Genomic DNA, 21723 nt, shown 5'->3' on the forward strand with positions numbered 1-21723 from the left:
CCAGGCCTACTAGGGAGAGTAAGTTTTATCAGTAACATGCTTAAATATGAACGAGTCCTTAAAGTGCACCTATTATGGTTTTTCAAATATTACCTTTCATGTAGTGTGTTATAGAGCTGTTTGTGAATGTAAAAACGTCTGCAAAGTTTCAAAAATCTAATCACAGGTCAAACAGGGTTATTGACTCCCAAAAGAAGGAACCGATTCTAGAACAGCTGAATCGAGTCGTTAGTGATTCCAGACTTACTTCCTGTACTAACCTACGTAGGTTTGTAACAAAAAGCCTCGCCTCTGGTCTTCATCGGCTGCTCGCGAACAGACCGAGCTAATGCTCGTTATGGCAGTGGGCGTTTCCTTTTCGACACACGCTGACTGCGGTAGACCAAACAACAGACTGGGACATCTGACCAATCAGAGCAGAGTATGCTCTCCAAAAGGAGGAGTTTAGAATGTATCCTTTAGAATGGATCATTGAACGAGTCTTTTGTGATTTGGAGGGGGGTAAATCTATTGCATGAGAGTTGTAAAACAAAACTAGGCATGTTTCAAAACCGTAATAGGTGCGCTTTAATTGAATATGTTGACAAAACAGACTACATAGTTAGGTGGACTAATTAAATCAGTGTTGAAGGTTTTGATGTAACCTTTGAACTTTCAGACACGATACAGGTTAGAACTTGAGGCCCCTAATCAATGCTAATGATTTTTAACATCCTAATCTTTCCTGTTACTGTTATGACAACATACTATGTAACAAACCGGCAATACTGGTAATTATACTATCCACACCGTTGGCCTGTAAAAGATATCATCTTGTAGTTTGTGGTTCAGGAATAACAGTGCTGCAAAAGCTTGGGTAGATGCTCTTTAGAATGAATATAGGCCATTAGGAGTATTGTTTGGGTACTTAAGGACATTTGCGCTGTAGGAGCTTCCTCTGGCTCTGTGTTGGCTCTTAATTCTTTCTTGGCTGGGTGGTTTGTCTGTGAATCAGCTGTTGGAGAGTGCTGAAAGCTGGGGAATCGGATGTGTCCCACTGGCTCTTTCTCTCCTCTCAAACGCCAGCTCTGCAGCCTCTCTCACAGCAGGTACATACTCGGCTACAGCTTCATGTACTTTTAGAAATGACAGGTACACTGCTAATGAGAATCATAAGTGGGTCTGTGTACTATGTTTCTAAGGAAACCCAGCTGAGATTAGAACCTCATCTCCAGTAGGGCACTACGTACACACACCAAATTAATTAAGCTACGATTCAAGAGCAGTGTATGTTTATATACTCCATGTACCCAGTGCAGTGTATTGTATAAGTAATTGGACTGAGACTTGTTTTTTTGGGGGGGGTTTTGAGCACTGTTTTGGCTCTGTCTGTAATTGACAGAATGTTTTATTGAAAATGAATCAGTGAAATTAAACTATAAACTATCAAGTTAAAAAGCAGGATGCCAGGTATATTTGTTATATTTACATTTATATTTGGTGGTGGACTGTTGAATACAGATATTCAATTTATTATTATCTTAATGTTTTAATGCATTGATATTAATTAACCCATCACGTGTTGCTGCCACAGACATTAATGAACATTAGCAGTAGCAGACACAATAATATATGATTATATAAAATAAACTATAGAAAATGAAAAATGTGTTGGTTTAAATCACAAATTAAATCACAATTAAGCACGCTCATCATTTTATCATTGACGGATTGACTTTTATATATTCATCTACAGAAGTTTTCCTGTTCGCTGATAGGTTAATTTGACATGTCTTACAATACCTGGGTTCATGTAAAAATCTGCAAAATAGTCTTCATAGATTTTTCCTGAAGCTCATTCTCAGTAGGGGTGTAAACCTCCGGCTTCCACACAATATGATACGATTTCAATTCTTAAGGCAACAATTCGATGTTTGATGATACCACTGAGTCTGCTAAGATGCAGTAACTATAAGATTTCAATTATTAAGGCAATGATTCTATATTTTATGATATCACTTAATCTGCACTGAATTTAGTAGCCTCCAAACAATGTGACCAACTTTTTCAGAATGTGGGGTAGGCTTACTGTTAATTTGCAAATGATGGTGATGTAGAGAAGGATTATTTTAAGTATTAGAGTTACTGGTAAATCCCCTTGTTAGTCTATTTACACATCAGTTTAAAAATAAGAATGATTTTTTTTTTTACACATTGGTTGTTGTTGTTGTTTTTTAAAATAATAATTGATTTATAATATAGTATAACTGATTTGATTCTTTTCAGTAGTTCTCTATTAAATCTATCATTGCCATTTCATGGCACGGTTAGCTGCTCAGTAGAAAAGCTCGAGACATCACAACAATCTACACTTTGAGGACCAATTTACATTCATCATCCACTTTATTCAAAATACCTGTACACCTGCACATTCATGCAGGTTTCTGATTATCCAATCATTTGGCAGAAGGGCAATGCATAAAATCATGCAGATGCAGGTCAGTGACAGCTTCAGTTAATGTTCACATCAAACATCATAATGAAGAAAAAGTGTGATCCCTGTGTCTTTGATCGTGGCATGACTTTGGTGCCAGATGTGCTGGTTTGTGTATTTCAGAAACTGTTGATCTCCTGGGATCGTCACACATAACAGTCTCCAGAGTTTACACATAACGGTGCGAAAAACAAAAAACAGGCCAGGTACAAAACATCTAATCGTGAGGTGCATGGGCTAAGACAGCAGAAAACCATATTTGTTTCCACTCCTTTCAGCCAAGGGCAAGCTATCATGAGCACAGACTCACCCAAACTGGACAATTGATGATTAGAAAGAGAAAAATCACCTGGTCTTTTTCCGGTCTTCATCTCTCCAGTTTCAATGAGTCTGTACCCATGAGAGCCAAACTGAAGCTCTTGACCTGTATCTGCATGATTGTTAATTTTATTTTTTTTTGCATTATTTTCATGAAATGATTATTTTTGTACTGTAGGGGTGTCCTATTATAACTGTGTTACAAAGCCAAGTGGATTATTTTCCTGTAACAGCATGTCCCAAAGCCACAGCAAATTTGCCAAAGAATTTTTGATTTATTAATGAATGACACTTCATACATTTTTATTCACTTTACTACTGTGTAACAATAAATAAACAAGGTTATCTTTACAAGGTACTGTTATGATGGTTCTCCTCATGACAAGAAATCTTACTGACCCTTAAGAGTGCTGTAACTGAAAGCATCAGCATATCAAAGATTTAGACATTTTTCTTTAGTTAAATATTGACAGATTTTTTAAAAATTAGTTTATTATTATATAATTAGTTTATGCCTGCCATGCAAGTCCCTGTGAGTTAGCTCTTACTATAGAACCTAGAACGTACCATAAGCACATTAATATAAACCTGTGATTTTGATTATGGTCAGTACTACTGTTATAGAGAATTAATAAACTTCTGACCAAACAGAAAATACTAGAGAATTCAACAGTACTGTGGTATAAAAACACGTACTGAAACTATAATTAGTTGCGTTATCAACTTATCGCACGATATATGGACATGACCTCAATCATTTTTGCTAACCTCGATATCAGCCATTGTGCTTACATGTTTTATATAAGAATGAATATCACCGATATTTTAGCCGTTCACACTGCTTCTGTCCTCTCGTCTGCTCTAGGGCTGTCAAATTATCATTCGAATTTCGAATATTCGTCGAATTTAAAATTAAAATGCACATTCAAATTCAGAACCTGTGCAGTCGAATCTATGATTTTAATTTAAATATGTATGACGCAAGATATTACCAATGCACTAACAATGTTTTGTGAAGAAGATAAATCTAGAAAGAATAGTTCTAGTGTTTCAAATGATCCAGTCGTAGTCAATAATGTCGGGGTTTGAGCTGTTTAAGCTGCGTGAGCTGAAGCTGAACAGTGCATGAACAACGGCAAAGTGAAGCGCTTTACTAGCAGGTTAATGAACTCACCCAAACGCATCCTGTACACATATATGAGATTAATCAGACATTTATACAACATAAAGCTAATATTACAACTCGCTTCTGCACAAAATGATGCGAATGCACAAGTGAACATGAACTTAAGTAAAGCGCTAGGTAGGGTTGACAAAAGTACCGGTACTTCGGTACCAAGTCGGTACTGAAATGAAAAAAGTTGACGGTACCAGATTTTCATAAGTAGCAGTAGTACCGGGTTAACCCGGTACTGACGCGCTGCCTGACAGGTGGTCAGTCAGGAACTTTTCATGGGTGCACCGTGCAACAAGAAGACATTGGAGCCAAAGCGTCAGCAGCTCCACTGGTTGCCATGGCTGCGTCCGAAACCACATACTTACCTACTATATAGTAGGCGAAATACATGTATTCCTCTCGGGCGCTCGTTTTCTGCTTTCGGTACTGTTACCGCTAAGTGTGTAAAAGCTGCGCCCCTAAAATTTATGAGCAGATAGATTAACCGTGCTTTCAGGAAGAGCCTACCCGCAGTATTTATTCAAGCAGTTCAAGCAGGTGAGTTTAAAATGATGGTAGCGGTTGCATTATGAACATTATAGCAGAGTTTATTTCCAGTGTAAGAAATCATTCTCGTTTTTGCTTACTTAATGTTTAGCCTACGCACGTTTTTGTGTTTCGCTTTGGTACCAAAATTGGTACAGAGTACCGTGGAATTTTACTGGTATTGGTATCGACTACTGAAATTTTGGTACCGTGACAACCCTAGCGGTGGGTAGAATGGTAAGTCACGCTGTGTATTCTCTCTTTCTTTAACAACACACTAAAACACAGAGAATGAAGAACTAAAGCATAAAGAATTCACAATATTGTATTACAATAGTGTACTCATTATAATGATATTATTTCAGGAGATCAGGGTTTCACATCAAGGCCAGTTTTAAACATGTTTTTGTTAATACATGTTTAAGTTAACATATAATTAACTTAATTGCTTTAATTTTCGAATTTTCTCGTCAACTAAAATGGCACTGACTAATATTCACTTCGATTTTAGTCCGAATAAAATCAACTAAAATGAATAAATATGACGATGAAATATGGACTAAATGTAAAGGATATTTTCATCAGAAGATAAAAACTATGAAACAGCACAGGGTGGAAATGAACACGCTGTTTTGGTTTGTATTTATTCGTTGCACCCCCCGTAGTTATACAGGGCCTAGTCGCAAGAATTGAATTCATTAATCCGGCTCTGCTGTTGATCTTGCACTTTGTTTGATTACCTAATTATCAAATTGAAATGTTATTGGTTACACACGCAGCCATACACAATACAATGAGCTTTTTACGACTGTCCGGTGCCATAAAACCGAATTCACATAAAACCAGAATTTACTTAAATATAGAAAAAGAAAAATATAAAACATAATATAAAAAGATATAAAAGATAGATTGCAGAAAAAGTATGAACTGTTTATGGGATGAAGTGCAGATATGTGCAGTTGTATGTGCAATGCAATGCGGAGACGTAGGTACAGTATGGTGTATCATGAACTTGTTGTTGTTTATGTTGTCATATCGCTCATCCCCACTTTTAATCATGGTCTGATTTTTTTTTCTGTTTGATAAGCACCCCTTCCTTGCCCTGCTCTCTCCCTGTGCTAGCTGTCTTTTATTCTACAGCTTTGATGCTGTAGGATCTCTCATGATCTTCAGTACGGCTGAGTGACATCTGGCCTGAACTTTGACCTCCGCTGTTTATTGTTTAGCAGGCAGATGCCGTTCCTCCCCCTGCTCCCATAATCCCTGTGATCCCTATCGCGCCAGTCCCAGCCGAGACCACTGTCATCCCTGCACCCACGTCACAGGTCTCTCTCTCTCTCTCTCGTGCTCTCTCTAACTCTCTCTCTCTCTCTCTCTCTCTCTCTCTCTCTCTCTCTCTCTCTCATGTGTTCACTCCTCCCACTTCCATGATGCTCATGTTAAGTTTGAGAGATTAATGTGAGAATGCCATGTTATGTTACTGATGCGCACTTTAGAGCACTCATATGCCTAATGCAGGTGGTGTGTGTCTGCAGAAGGGTTTAGTTTGGCTTGGCTTGTTGCATTATTGCTTCAGAATTGTATATTCTGCAGTATGTTATGCTGTTTATGGACACAGTCTGTGCTGTTAATCTGCTGCAAATGCCTGTTTAAGACTCTCCCAACATGCCTAGAGTAAGTGTCTTTTGTGTTCTGTTGATTGTGTTGATGTAGATGCTGCTGCTTGAGCTTTCTTTCTTCCTTTCTTTCTTTTTATTTCCAGTCCATGAGAGAATGTGTGTGTGTGTGTGTGTGTGTGTGTGTGCATTAGTGTGGAGTAAGCATGCTGGTCTGTGCTCATCAGTGTACAGATGCTGACTTTATGTGTGTGTTTTTCAGGCAAGCCCAGCCCCGGTGTTGGTGAACACAGACAGCCTTGACACTTCTCCCTATGTGAGCCCATATGTGAGTGCCAATTATATTTAAATCTTGTTCCCCCACAGGTCCAGTGTTCTGTGATTTCATTAATGTCATTGAATATCTGCTATTCTATTCCATTTCATTCAGCATCGAAGGAGTTTCTATTGTTATTCCTCAGTCTTTTTCTGCTTCTTCTTCTTATTATTATTATTCTCTTACGTTTTATTATTCTCTTATACCTCTTACCATACACACTGTTCAAACTGTTGTGAGGAAGGTAGGGCTGTTCGGGTAGAAATGGGGAATCTGTTTTGAGTTTTAATAAAATATTTAATCGTTTGAAATATGCTGTCCGTCAGTTTAAATGCCGCTTGCCACCTGATGATGTCACACAAGCTTTTCACAGGCTTAAAGCTCTGCTTTAAACTCTCCCTCACACAGACCCCACTCACTCACACACACTTTAACACACATACTCACTCACTCACATAGACACTCACTCACTCACACTTTCTCACAGACACACTCACTCACATGCTCACTCACACTTACACATACACTCACTCACACACTCGCTCACGCACTCTCATACTCGCTCCCTCACGCACTCTCACTCACTCACTCACTCACTCACTCACACATACATACACTTTAACTCCTCCACTCATTTTCTCGCTCACTCACTCACACACTTGCTCACTCACCTTGCTTGCTTACTCACACTCACAAACTCACACAGTCTCACACTCACTCACTCGCACGCTCACTCACTCTCTCACTCACATACACTCACTCTCTCACTCGCTTTCTCACTCGCACAGTCACACTCAATCACACTCTCATTCACGCACTCGTTTGCTCGCTTGCTTACACTCACGCACGCACACACTCACTCACACTCACTCATGCACACTCACTCGCACTCACTCACACTTGCTCACTCAATCACACTCTCACTCATGCACTCATTCGCTCGCTCGCTTACTCACATTCTCTCTCACTCACTCACTCCTGTTCTTTAATTTATCCATTCTTTTTTTTCCTGCTCTATTTCTGCCTCTTTTCTATCATGTCTTTATTTTAATTTTTTTACATTTCCCTTACATTGTTTGTTTTTTTAAAAAAATTAATCCCTCTATTGATTTCAGCTCATTGCGAGTGTTGTGTATTTCCTTATGGAAATGCAAATCTGGTTGTCTAAGAAGGATGCTTATGCTGTACATTCTGTGCTGAAAATGTAGCCTTGACTAACAACCAACACTCTGTATATGTATATGGGTATGTGTGGATAGCAGTCTACATGATTGTTTGTTTGTTTGTATGTTTTCTTTTACATTCCAGTCTTCTCTTCCCCTTCAGCAGTGTGCCATAATCCCTGTCCTCCCAAGTGCCAAAATGCCCACTGAGTTCAGTGTTCACTGTTGTTGTCCTTCATGAAAAGAGACCTCATCACTGTGGAGACTAGCATTAGCCAGATCACATGGCACTGCGTCTTGTATAAATTTCGGGATAGAAGGATGTCTTCTTTTTCAAATTACTTTGGAGTTATCTCAGTGAGATCTAGCTGAGAATTTTCAGGGTATTTCTTTAAAGCATGATTTTATTTTGCCATCAGTTTTATCTTTATTATTTCTAAGAAGGTGCATCACTGTATTTGATTCTCTGTGTGACTGGACTAGCAGCGCCACTGGTTTCGCTGACCAGTGAAACGTTAGCATTAGCTTTGCTGGCTGTATCACTTAGCCCTCTAGCGACACTAGAATGAAGCATGGGTGGTGAATGGACTCTAACGGGCTTTCCTTCTGTCACCACAATCACGTGATATGTAGAGCAGCGCTGGTATGGCTTTTTTTCTTTTCTCCCGAATTCTCTCTCATCCTTCAGTAAGAGGAGGTTTTTCCTGGTAGTACTTTCACAGTGTATTTTAGCAGGCCTGGGAGGATTCCTTTAAGATGACTTAGGATTATATATGGACACCAGTGTCTCAATTCTTTCCTTTCCTTGTTCTTTTCGGCTAACAGAGCAGTTTTGACGGCAGGGCTGCTGGTTTGAGCTCCTTGTGTGCAGATCTAAAAGCTCCATCACATGTCATCTAGCAGTACATGGTAGTGAGACAGTTCCAAGCAACATTGTACCATGTCGAATTTTAACATGTGCTTTTTGCAGTCAAAGTGCTGTAGATATATTAAAATATATGATCTATGAAAACCCGGGCCATAGTGTCAGGTGTAAAGGTAGAATCCATTAAAAAAGAAAAAGCCAAAACCCATATTCAGTTAAAATGACAGTTATTTTAACACTGTTCTCAGCCTATGTGGCCACAAGTTTTCAAGATGTTGATGAAAATGCTTATGTTAATAATGCACTATTATCATCAAATTAAAGGCTAGCATATGTACAATACTCTGTGCTTATAATTATATGATGCAAATATCATCACTCCATATGTAGTCTCATACTGGAATGACTGGAATTACTGTAATATCCCTTGGAAAAATGTATTGACTTTATCCTTGAAATATTATTTTTTGCTAAGGAATATGATGTGGAATAATTCATAGGTTTCCAACTAAAAGCTATTGTAAAAAGTTTTAGAAAGTCATGGACACCAAATGTACATTTTGAGACGGGCGTCTATAGAGAGATCTAGAGAGAAATGTTACTCTGGTCTATTTTGTGTTCGTCATGAGTTTTCTCAGCATGTACTATTTGGAGTTAATGATTATGGGTATAGAAATGTTGGTACGTATTATATAACGAATTTTCTTTTTATTAGCTAAATATGATGTTGATAACTGCCAATTTAGTACAAAAAACATTTTCCGTTTAAGAACACCACCGTTACTTCTAAATACCTGAAATGTACATCTTACCACATTATTTATTCTTATTATGTTGTTTAATTTAATTTTGTCCTATTGGAATATTATTTATGTCTGATATGTATATACTTCAAGGGGAAAAAAACAGTCCCTCCAGGATTTTGCGGTTTTTGGAATCGCAGAAATGAACGCAAAATCAAGGAAACCGCAGCATTCGGAGGGGCTTGAAATTTTTCCAAATTACTGCAGATTTATTTGCAGATTTGCGCCAAGACGCATCATGACGTCATCACAACACACATTCAACGTGAATACAGCTAAAAGGTCTCATTAACCAACAAACATCACTGCGAAACAGTGCAAAACAATTTCATGCAATTGCAATTTCGCCAATTCAAGTAGCAAAAATGCACAAAAAAAACAAACCTCCACAAATTGCATTGCAAATTCTGGGGGACAAAATGCAGCGAAATCGAGCATTTTTGGCTGCAACAATCACAAAAAAACTCAGCAAAATCCTGTACGGATTGAATAGGAGAAAAATACTAATCCCACTGACAGGGTGGCTATGCTCTCATTAAAAACAAAATGATGCTGTTCATTTCATGGTAATTTCTAATTAAATTGAACTTCAAATTAAGTTTGTGTAGTATTTCATATTTTGGTAATATCCAACTCTTGATAGTGTTACTGTATAGTTTAAATATTTAATAAGAAGATATTATTTTGTGTCTTGTGATGGCGTATCGACTGTTTATTGGCAGAATAAAGTTAGCATTGGGCAGGGTCAATAGGGACATTGCGCTTGCGCTCTCTCTCTCTCTCTCTCTCTTTCTTTTCTAATGGAGAAAGTTAGAAAAGCATTTAGCATTTAAGGCCTTAAAAGGGCCATTTGGGAGCTTAAACCCCAGCTTGTGAGATCACAAAAATAACATGTTGCATAACCACACTTATTATGGCTTTAACCTCATTTATCATGTGTTTTTATTTTCAGCAACATCTTACATGACTCAGTCTGGGCTCAATTATTTGTTTTGGATGCAGGCAGTCTGTTCTGTCTTATGTCTTATGTGCAATGCTTCTGTTGTATCTGTATGTATCAGTCAATGCATTATTTAGGGAGTACTGTGCTAGCCTTTCTCTCTGCGTATGAGGATTTCCTCTATATTTTACAGCAGTGTTTCCCATTCCAGTCCTTGGGGACACCCTGGTAGTCTACATTTTTGCTCTGTAACAGCGTTCGGTATTCCTTATGAAGAAAGCGGTAAAGAACGTTACCTGTTCTAGCTATGGCTGGAGAGTTGAGTTGAGACGGTGATCTGTTAGCAGATTCAGTCTCTCTGTGTACACAGTCTCTGAGAAACTGAGCAGTACTCATGTAGTTCACTGGTTGGTTCATGGTGGAAGCTCTCAAGGGTCAGTGTGAAGAATGTTCTGATTCAAGAAGCAGGTCAAGCATACAGAATACAGTGGTTTTTTGTTTTTTTCTTGTTCCCTCACTCACAGATACTGTCAATTTCTCAGTGCTCATGTAAATGCTAAGGTCAGACTAGTCCATTTAACAACCGTATAACTAATCTCTCTGTTGTGGTAAGGTTTGCATGTTATTACATGAAACTGATTTGCTAATGACTGCAAATAAAGTGCAAGTACTTTTAGCCACAATCTTGGATTTATTTTTATGCCAACTTCACATCGAATTACCTTTGGATTGTACTAACCCTATCATGTCCTCCTGAAAGTTTTTCTGAAGTGTTGCTGCTCATCTTCATATTGATCTGTCTTGCAGGTAAATGGAACAGAAGCTGATTACGAATATGAAGAAATTACGCTTGAACGAGTAAGTGCCATGTAGCTTGCCCTCTTTCTTTTTCTACTACAGTTTATTTAATCCGTCACCTGCCAATTATATGTCATAGTCACAGCATGTTGAAATTAGGCACTATACATCCAGTCAAAGGTTTAAATGATCAAACATTTACACGTTGACCTTTTACTGAAGACACTTTAGAGTAGGCACGAGACAATACACTAAAGCCATGATACGAGACTTATCCCGATAACAGGCTTCATGAGATGATGATGAGCAGAGCAGAAAGCAGCACGAATAGTCCTGTTATTTGAATCTTTTTCACAGTCATACATGTATTTCATGGCAGCATTATTAATATGGAATCTCTGACAGTAGCTTGTGCCTTAAATCATTAAAGAATAAATTAGGGTTGAATGAAACTACCGCTCCTACTGCTCATTGACATCCACTGAAATGCACTAGCGTGTCACACTTACCTAGTTAACTGTGCAGATGAGAAATCATGATTTTATTTTGTACATTTCCTCATCCCTCTGAAATTAATTTCTGGTTAAGCCACTACCTGCACACCACACAACATGCTTCTGAATCAGTTTTAGATGTGAGTGTGACTTACATCAGGCACAGTACACAGGAGTTGACTTTAACCTGCATTTTAGACCACGGTCAAGTCAGCCACAGTAACAACCGGAGAGTACGTATATACAGCTGTTTACGGTAGCTACCTTTTGGATAGATCTGCTGTGAATTCTGAATAGTGTTGATGTTTATGTTGATGTTAATGTTTCAGTATTTTCTTCGGTTCATGCAGGTCGAATGAAGCGAGGCTGCGGGCCAGATGTTAATAATACATCTTATGTTTGACACACGTGCCGTAATGCTAGACAGATGCATGTAGTGTGAATTGAATTGCATTTTTACCAATTTTTTTCTACATTTCATTCATTAACTATATTTACGTACATCTTTACTGTCTGTTGATGGCTTAACCAGAATAAATGAATAAAGGAATAAATAATACACACCCAATCGAAATGGAAGAAAAGGATTGCGGGTTAGCTGGGTTAATGAAATCTCTTTAAGACAAGGTGCAGTATAATAATCCATTAAAAGGAAGATTGGTCTACATGGAAACCTTAAAATCTGATTACTTTTACAAAATACAGTGCTCATAAATGTACATACCCCTTGCAGAATTTGCCCCTTGCAGAATCTGTTACTATAGAAACGACATCATATAAGAATGAGCGCATTAATTTAAAACTGTGATTTGCTTTGTGGACGCGCTAGTTGTTAGATTAAAACATTTTTTACACCTTCTAACATGTCAGATTTGAGAATACAACAATGCTATAGTATAATGATTTTATAATGACTTAGTTTTCATACGCTGTAATTTAAGTTCACTAATGTATGCGTAAGGGATAATCCACGGCGAGATGTGCAATAAAATCGTTTAACGCACACGTAGCCGTGGATTATCCCGCTTATACCATGGTCACTTGCCGGCATTGACAAGATAAAGCTGACTTTGATATTTGCAGTGCAAAATGTGACTGAAAGGAAAAATAAAGGTTGATTTTTGTTAGTTGTTTTATATACTAGTATTCTGCCCGTTCTACATCATACACAGAGATAAAGTAGTGCGATAAGATTGCATTTATTTGATTGAATTATACACTGTTTGAACACTCACCTTCCAGCCAATCAGAATCGAGTATTCAGAAAAACCATGATATAATATACAGTACAACTTAACTTCTAAACTGTCTGCACTGCTTCCTGTGGGTGTCCGTAATTTAAGTCGCAAGCAAGGCCATAATTTAATTGAGGAAACAGTGTAACTGAAATAGGCTAGTTTTATCCATAGAACTACAACAACAAAACACAACATCTAGAACTTTCAACCACCGATCGACTAATCTTGTTTGCACTTGTTTAAGCTTGAGTTTGTTATATTGTGTCTTCACCTGAATTGTATTCCTCGGTTCATGCTCTCTTTCATTGTTCGTTTTTCTCTCCAGGGAAACTCCGGTCTGGGTTTCAGTATTGCAGGCGGCACCGATAACCCCCACGTCGGTGAAGACCCGAGCATTTTTATCACCAAGATTATCCCGGGTGGAGCTGCTGCTCAGGACGGCAGACTCGGGTCAGGCAGCATGCCTGGACTGCACACAGATCCTTTATACTATACACATTTCAGATTTGCTCTTTGTTCTAATATATTTCTTTACAGCTGACCTTAGAGGTGTTCAGAGTTGGACAACTTGGGGGGTCAAACTATCTGCGGGATTCGACACGATTGGTCAGACTTTCTGTTGGAGCGGGTGGGATTACTTAAGCTTTTTGTGGAAGTGGCCGGATTGATCAGACTTTCTGCAGGAGAATGCATGATTGGTCAAGAGTGTCTGCAGGTGTGGGTGGGATTTCTCAAACTTTATGTAGGATCAAACTTTGTGCCTGAGCTTGATTGTTCAGACTTTCTGTGGGAGTGGTGTGATTGGCAAATACTCTGTGAGAGCAGCTAAAATAGGTCGGAATTATTTTAGGAGTAGGTGGGTTTGGTTAGAAATCTAACAGGAGCGGAATAAAATAAAAATTTTTTTAAAAATTTAAATACATTTCTGCACACACTTTTACTTATTCTCACAGGAGACTTTCCCCCCTTGATTCTCCCTTGATTCTCCCTTGTCCTCATCCTGTGCAGGGTAAATGACTGTATCCTGCGAGTAAATGATGTGAACGTGAGAGACGTCACTCACAGTAGAGCTGTGGAGGCACTGAAGGAGGCAGGCTGCATCGTCAGGCTATATGTCCGAAGAAAAAAGCCTAGCGCTGAGAAAATCGTGGACATAAAGCTTGTCAAAGGTCCCAAAGGTAAAGCCATCATTATTTTTTCTCGTAGAATCAAATCCTGTCTTTGTTAGGTGGTAAGTTATGACTCACTTGCTTAAGCTTTTTGTTTTCGTTGTGCATTTTCTCATTTCCGAAGAGCATCTGTTGCCTGGAATGTCCTTTTTAAAATGAGACGTTTCTGGGTATAAAGTGTAATCCTTCTTTCACACTTCTGGGCTTGTTGATTCTCAGGTTTAGGCTTCAGTATAGCTGGTGGAGTGGGAAACCAGCACATTCCTGGAGACAACAGTATCTATGTCACCAAAGTCATTGAGGGAGGAGCTGCCCACAAAGATGGACGACTCCAGATTGGGGATAAACTTATTGCTGTAAGTCTGTTATAAGATACCCAGTTTCTTCACACAATTATAAAATCAACTTATTTTTAAGTTTAGGGCACGTTAACCCATTTAATGATAATAACTGGCACAGTTATACTTGTTTGAAGAACACCCATGCTTGTATGTGTGTGTGTGTGTGTGTGTGTGTATTGGATACAGGTAAATGTTGTTTGCCTTGAAGAGGTGACTCATGAGGATGCTGTGGCAGCCTTGAAAAACACGAGTGATGTCGTCTTCTTAAAAGTGGCGAAACCCACCAGCGTGTTCATGAACGACAGCTATGCTCCCCCTGACGTCACCAACTGTGAGTGTGTTGTCACACGCCTTTACATTTCTGTGACCCCATCATCAGAATGTCCAATGTACACCCCTGGGTTTTACAAAAAACACAACCTATATTAACTATAAAACAAAGCAATTCTATTACCTATTAAATCCTTGCGCCTGCAGTAGAGGTGTGAATTCTACCGATGAAGTTATGCTCTGAATTTTTCACACAACACATGTCTCTTATGACTAATCTCAGAAGATATTAATACTGAAATTTTATCAGACACTAATACAAAGTCACTGCTTGAATTATATCGCAGTTCTAAGAAGCTTTAGTTATAGTGAAAGCCACTTCTCGTGTTGTATCGCTTGTGTCATGTTGTATAAGTTGAGTGGCTTATGTATGGAATAAAACATGACAGTGTGTGCAGTTTTAGGAAAATAATCAAAGATGGGATGGTATGATGTGAATTGGAGGGCTGATAACTCCCAAAGTTGATTATCTTCCAGACGACATATGCTCCACACGGAACCATCCTGGCTATAGATGGATAAGGACAAGGAGGGGGTTTTAGGAAGAAAGTTCCACTTTAAAAGTTGCCAGACGGATCTTTGGAGAAAACAAAAATAATCTGCACATTTTGTAAAAGCCAAATTTAATTACCATTATTATTATTATTATTATTATTATTATTATTATTATTATTACTATTATTATTATCATCATACTATTGAGGGGTAGTGGTGGCTTGGCTCTTAATTCCCTGGGTTACTGCCAATCTTCCACTGTTGGGCCCTTGAGCAAGGCCCTTAACCCTCTCTGCTCCAGGGGTGCTGTATCATGGCTGACCCTGCGCTCTGACCCCAACCTCCTATCAAGCTGGGGTATGTGAAGAAAAGAATTTCACTTTGCTGTAACGTATATGTGATCAATAAAAACGCATTATAATAATTATTATTTGTTTTATTTATTATTATCATTATTATTATTATTCGTCTTTGACATATCACCTCAAAACACCCTATTGAAACTATCTCTTCGAGGCCTCGCCAATCTGTATTACAGGAGTGCAGTGCTTGTGGGTGAGTAATGAAACCTGTAAGTGAGAAGGTATCTAATGTTTTGATAGTTTAGAAATTCAACTGGCACTTTAACATACAGGCCTAAAGAGTTTTGTTATTATTTCAGTTAGTGCGTATAAGAAATATGACTTTAAAGCCGACAGTCAGTATTGAAGGCCTTGATGTTTTTATTGGAAATCTATTCTTCACAGGAGAGAATCTGTGTTCTAAGCTTTTTTATTTATTTTTTTAAAGATGCTATTATACCATAGTATTTGAATTAAAATATACTTCCTTTGTGTTGATTCTACATTAATTCTGTGGTTTTTACCTTTATATATCCATTATTACAAGCTTCAGTCTTAAAGTGCACCTGTTATGGTTTTTCAAATATTACCTTTCATGTAGTGTTATAGAGCTGTTTGTGAATGTAAAAACGTCTGCAAAGGTTCAAAAATCAAAGTGCACGACAAACAGGGTTATTGACTACCAAAAGAAGGAACCGACTCTGAAAAGCTGAAACAAATTGTTAGTGATTCCAGACTTATTTCCTGTACTAACCTACATAGGTTTATAACAAAAAACCCCGCCTCTGGTCTTCATTGGCTGTTCGCGAACAGACGGAGCTGATACTCATTATGGCAGTGGGCGTTTCCTTTTTGAAACATGCTGACAGTGGTAGACCAATCATAACAGACTGGGACATCTGACCAATCAGAACAGAGTATGCTCTCTTATAGATCGTTGAACGAGTCATTTGTGACAGGGGGGTTGGTATTGCTGCAGTTTAAATTATGAGCAGGTTAAAGTGTTTTTTGACCTCAGATGCATGTAAATCTATTGTATGAGACCTTTAAATTTAAAATTAGGCACGTTTCCAAACCATAATAGGTGCGCTTTAATCACTACAAATTGCGCTACAGTTGAAATTTTTTTTTTTTTTTTTTTTTTTTTTAATCGATCGACAGCCCTAGTTAACTATAAATAATATCCAGTTCATCACCTGAGTGATTCTTTGCATTTTGCTCAGGGGCAACTAATCCATTCCCCAGACTATTTTAGGATGAAGGTGTTAAAATAAAAATGGCCTAGCCAAGCACTGGAAGCGATCCAGTTCCCCAGGGCTCACCCTTGGTTCTAATGCCAGCCAAAACCAGCAGTGCGCAGCGTTTTATTCTGAATGCCCCAGAATTGATTTACATTGTTACAAAAGTGCTGAGTGATGGTAATCGATGATACAGCGTCTCACTGGTCATTGAACATTAGCATAGGCCTCAACACACATTCTGATATTAAAGCATAAAGGCATGAAGGGCAAAAGCAAATTTAATCAGGAGGAAAAAAAAACAAAAACAAAAAAACAACTTGGTCAGCCACACCCCCAACTCTCTAATATAACATCGAGTATATAGAGTGAGTACAGTGTGTGTGGTGAGAAAATGGTCTGCGTGTAAGTGTCTTAATTGCTCTTCTGACTAATGGTGACGCTGCTTCCAGTTAACAGTGCTGAGCTTGTTCTTGGAAAGCTTAAACTGAGGGATTTTATTTTGGCTTTAGTGTTTTAGTGCCACTGACACTATCCAATCACATTTGAGTCCATCTCTCTCGGGGGTGATGCTGTGCTTCTACATGAGCAGTTTTATGAGGACTTAAGAGAATAGGCTTGCTCTTGTGTTTGCCATCAGTACAGAGTGTGTAGATTGGAGGGGGGAAAAAAGTCACATTTCACTGCAGGAACGGACACCGATAGAGCTACACCCTTTCTGCGAAAGTTCAAGGGCTTTTTATTTTAAGCAGATTACTTTTCTATGCATGAGCAGCTATAAAAATGTTTTATTATCATTTATTTAATGTCCTTACAAAGTGGAAAAGGTGGATTTTGAGCCGTGTATAAACATTTCGGTATATCGAGAGACACTTTATTAGGAACACCTATACACCTGCTCGTTTCTACAGTTAGCCAATCATGTGGCGGTGGCAACATAATGTAGAAAATTATGCAGATACAGGTCAGGAGCAGCAGTTAATGTTCACATCAAACATCAGAATGAGGAAAAAGTGTGATGTCTGGGAATTTAACCGTGGCATGGTCGTTGGTGCCAGATGGGCTGGTTTGAATATTTCCGAAACTGCTGGTCTCCTGGGAATTGCAAGCAGCTTAAATGAAATCACTCCCCAATTCTAGATGTTTTTGTTGTCACATGTTTTGTGAATTTAATTAGATAGTCGTGTTAGCAGTTATCTGAGGAGACCTCTGTGATTATATTTAAAAATGTGGATTAATGCGTTTAATGATATTTTTCAGCTTATTCCCAGCACATGGAGAATCATATCAGCTCCCCAAGTTATCTGAGCCAGCCCACCACCCCAGCCACACCTTCACGCTTCTCGCCCATCTCCAGAGGCTTGCTGGGAGACGAAGAGATCACAAGGTGCCCTTCTTCTCTCTTCACGTTATATTAGTTGCTCTTGTCTTGTCTCAGCTTTAACGTATGTGTGTTATGATTGCTCCTTAGTTGTGAATTTATTGCAATGACCCCGGGTAATACAAGTTTGTCTCGGCATGGCTCGTAAAATGTGTTCCTCTTGCCCTTTAGCTGTGACTTGGGTGCTGCTTAACAAGACATGTTTTCTTTCTATGCTCTCTCTCTCTCTCTCTCTCTCTCTCTCTCTCACACTCTCTCTCTCTCTCTCACTCTTTTTCTGTCCATCAGTCTTGATCTGCTACCTCTCTGTCAGGGCTACTTAGGCAGCTTTTTAAATCGGCACAGATATGTAGTGACTATGGGCCGTGAAGATGGTGGTATCTCTTTTTCTCTGTCAGAATGAAGCTGTCCAAGGTCATTAGTGCTCTTAGCCTGCACTTTGTCACTGTCTAGTGGACCTCATTGCTCTCTCTAGCACGCTGGTGTAGTGTGTGTGTGTATATATACAGCCATACATACATATTTTTTAAATATAGTGTCCTTTGCTGCAATTTAAATTGGAATGAAAATGGCTTATTTGTGAAAACATTAGCCATTTAATATAAGGATCATTCTTTGTACTGACTGTAATGCAAATTAATTATAAAACACAATTCCATGTATTAACTAAGCACAGATTTCTTTTAGCAGTTGCCGATTTTTTTGTTTTCATATAAAGACGAACAATTTAATGTAAGTTTTATGTTGATGCATTTTGCCGCTTTTTGGTTAACACTGGTCTTGTCGCTATGTCTCAAGATGGTAGACGCCACTTTCTTAGATTTTAAGTTAGCACTAACAATAATAAGTTTATGTCTCATACTAAATAGCTTTAGATCTTCAAACAAAGGTAACCTGAGTAAACACACAATTCAGTTTCTTTTATTATTATTATTATTATTATTGTTATTATTATTATTATTATTAGTATTATTAGTATTATTATTGAAGCAAAAAAAAAAAGTTATCCAGCACTTATCACCCATGTGAACAACTAATTGCTTCCTTAAAGTTAAAATTTGGTTGTGCCACCTTTAGCTGCAATAACTGCAGCCAAACGCTCAGCACTGTGGTGGAATTTTGGCCCACTCTTCTTTGCAGAACTGCTACTTCCGCCACATTGGAGAGTTTTTGAGCATGAACTGCCCATTTAAGGTCCTGCCACAGCATTTCAATTGGTTCAAGGCAGGACTTTGACTAGGCCTCTCCAAAATGTTAATTTAGCTTTTTTGAGCCATTCACAATATAACACTGTGTCTCATTCACCCATTCACACACTCACTAATGGTAGCAGAGCTGCCATGCAAGGTTCTAGCTTGCCATCAGGAGCAACTTGGGGTTCAGTGGTATCCTGACCAATGGACCATGGAGTCATGTGGGCCGGGAATCGAACTGCCAACCCTACGATTAGTCGACAGCCCGCTCTACCACCTGAGCCACAGCCTCCCTTGTCTTGCTGCATAATCCAGCTGTACTTGAGTTCCAACCTATGGACTGAAGACCGGACATTCTGCTTTAGGATTTTCTGGTAGAGAGCAGAATTCATGTTTCCCTCAATTATTGCAAGTTGCCCAGGCCCTGAAGCAGCAAAGCTTCCCCACACTTCCACCACCATGCTTAACCGTAGGTATGATGTTCTTTTGGTGGAATTCGGTGTTTGGTTTAAACCAGATGTAATGGGACCCCTGTTTTCCAAACCGTTCCACTTTCAACTCATCAGTCCACGGAACATTCTACCAAAGATCATCAAGGTGTGTTTTGCAAATTTCAGACGAGTCTTAATGTTCTTCTGTAGATATGAGGTAACACATAGGCCAGATTCCCTTAGTCAATCATAACAATGAGTAAGACCAAGGAATATAGCTGTGATGTGCAGCAAAATGTTGTTGAACTTCACAAAATGAGAAGTGGCTGTAAGAAAATAGCACAAGCATTGAAAATGTCCATTTCCACCATCAGGGTAATAATTAAGAAGTTCCAGTCAACTGGAAATGTTATGAATCAACCTGGAATTGGACGTGTGTCTATATCGTCTCAACGCACTGTGAAGAGGATGGTTCGAGTGGCCAGAAAATCTCCAAGGATCACAGCTGGAGAATTGCAGAAGTTTGTTGCGTCTTGTGGTCAGAAAGTCTCCAAAACTACGAACTGAAGTCATCTACATCACCACAAGTTGTTTGGAAGGGTTTCAAGAAAAAAGCCTCTACTCCAAAAACAAACTCAAGCATCTTCAGTTTGCCAGATGCCACTGGAACTTCAAATGGGATCGGGTTCTATGGTCAGATCAAACTAAAATAGAGCTTTTTAGCAATAAACACCAGAGGTGGTTTTGGCACACAGAGAGGTAGCCATATGGAAAAGTACCTCATGCCCACGGTTAAATATGTTGGTGGCTCTATAATGTTTTGGGACTGTTTTTCTCCCAGATCTAGACATTTTGTTAGGATACATGGCATCATGGATTCTATCATATATCAACAGATATTAAATGAAAACCTGACTACCTCTGCCAGAAAGCTTAAAATGGGTCATGGTTGGATCTTCCAGCAGGACAATGATCCAAAACATACATCAAAATCAACACAAAAATGGTTTACTGACCACAAGGTCCTGCCATGGCCACCCCAGTCCCCTGACTTGAAACCCATAGAAATTTGAAGGATCTGGAGAGATTCTGTATGGAGGAATGGTCTCAGATCCCTTGCCATGTATTCTCCAACCTCATCAGGCATTATAGGAGGTAGCACAAAGTATTGACACAATTTTTTTCCCCCATGTACAGCGATTGTGATTTACAATGCACTATAAATGCTTTAAAGGTTTTTAAAAATGTATGATGTCCATAAGGCACTACATATGAGGAATGACTCATGAGTAAATCAAGAGGAATTTTGTGGTGCTAAAGCAGATACTGAGGAATTGAGGGATTATGTTATTTTTGTGTAACTCAGTGATTCATTTGCTGCAAAGCATTTATCAAACATCACAAATATATGTGTGTAACTTTTACTTTAAATGTGTTTGGTGTAAATTTCACCATAGTCTACAAGCACATGATTGCGTGATCGTGTGGCAAGCAATTACATCTAGTATCCACATGGTATGTGAGGCTGTAGACTTCATTCTGAGGATGATTTAGAGTGCAGCCTATTACTATCCATGCCTTTTTTTTTTTTTTTTTTTTTTTTTTTTTTTTTTAAATTTAGATTTTTTTTTTTTTTAATATGCGCCGCTAGTCAGCATGGCCACAGATGGCTGAGCCACGTTTGTTCTGGTGGGGGTGGGGGGAGGTCATATCAAACACTCTGCTTTACCATCCTTAATCCACTTTAATGGAAGGATTTGTTATTGGAAAAGTGCCGTTATAAAATACGTCACACATTAAAATAAAATGGGAGGGAGAAAAACCCAGCATCTAACGCACTACATAAGTCTGACCAGTGCACGAAATTCAAAACCTGGTAATCTTTGCATTAAGACTTCAGACTTCATTAAATTCTTTGCACCAAGGTTGCACTTCTGTTGATGGATTTTGCTAAATTGTTTACATGGAGGATGTTGGAAGTGAATGTGTTGGAAGGAGAACAAAGTCATGTAGTTGTATTGCCATCTAGAGGCTCAGACTGAAACATTCTCCTTTCATCTCTTTCTTTAGTTATTTAT

The 21723-nt window shown here is 38.6% G+C and overlaps 1 protein-coding gene across 17 annotated transcripts in view; it reads left to right on the forward strand.

Annotated features, from left to right (window-relative positions):
* Positions 1-21723, forward strand: part of dlg1a (discs large MAGUK scaffold protein 1a) — a 139000-nt gene that overhangs the window by 86225 nt on the left and 31052 nt on the right. For 10 of the 17 annotated variants that reach the window (XM_017479979.3, XM_053683478.1, XM_017479982.3 and 7 more), the window contains 8 exons: positions 5720-5818; positions 6372-6437; positions 11004-11054; positions 13052-13176; positions 13735-13904; positions 14115-14251; positions 14423-14567; positions 17901-18027. In XM_017479979.3, the coding sequence (XP_017335468.1) occupies positions 5720-5818; positions 6372-6437; positions 11004-11054; positions 13052-13176; positions 13735-13904; positions 14115-14251; positions 14423-14567; positions 17901-18027 (920 nt within the window). The remainder of the gene's footprint in view (positions 1-5719; positions 5819-6371; positions 6438-11003; positions 11055-13051; positions 13177-13734; positions 13905-14114; positions 14252-14422; positions 14568-17900; positions 18028-21723) is intronic. The other 7 variants (XM_017479985.3, XM_017479990.3, XM_053683483.1 and 4 more) reach the window with 2 other exon arrangements.

Source organism: Ictalurus punctatus, chromosome 11 (genome assembly GCF_001660625.3).
Source record: "Ictalurus punctatus breed USDA103 chromosome 11, Coco_2.0, whole genome shotgun sequence".
NCBI classification, from domain to species: Eukaryota; Metazoa; Chordata; class Actinopteri; order Siluriformes; family Ictaluridae; genus Ictalurus; species Ictalurus punctatus.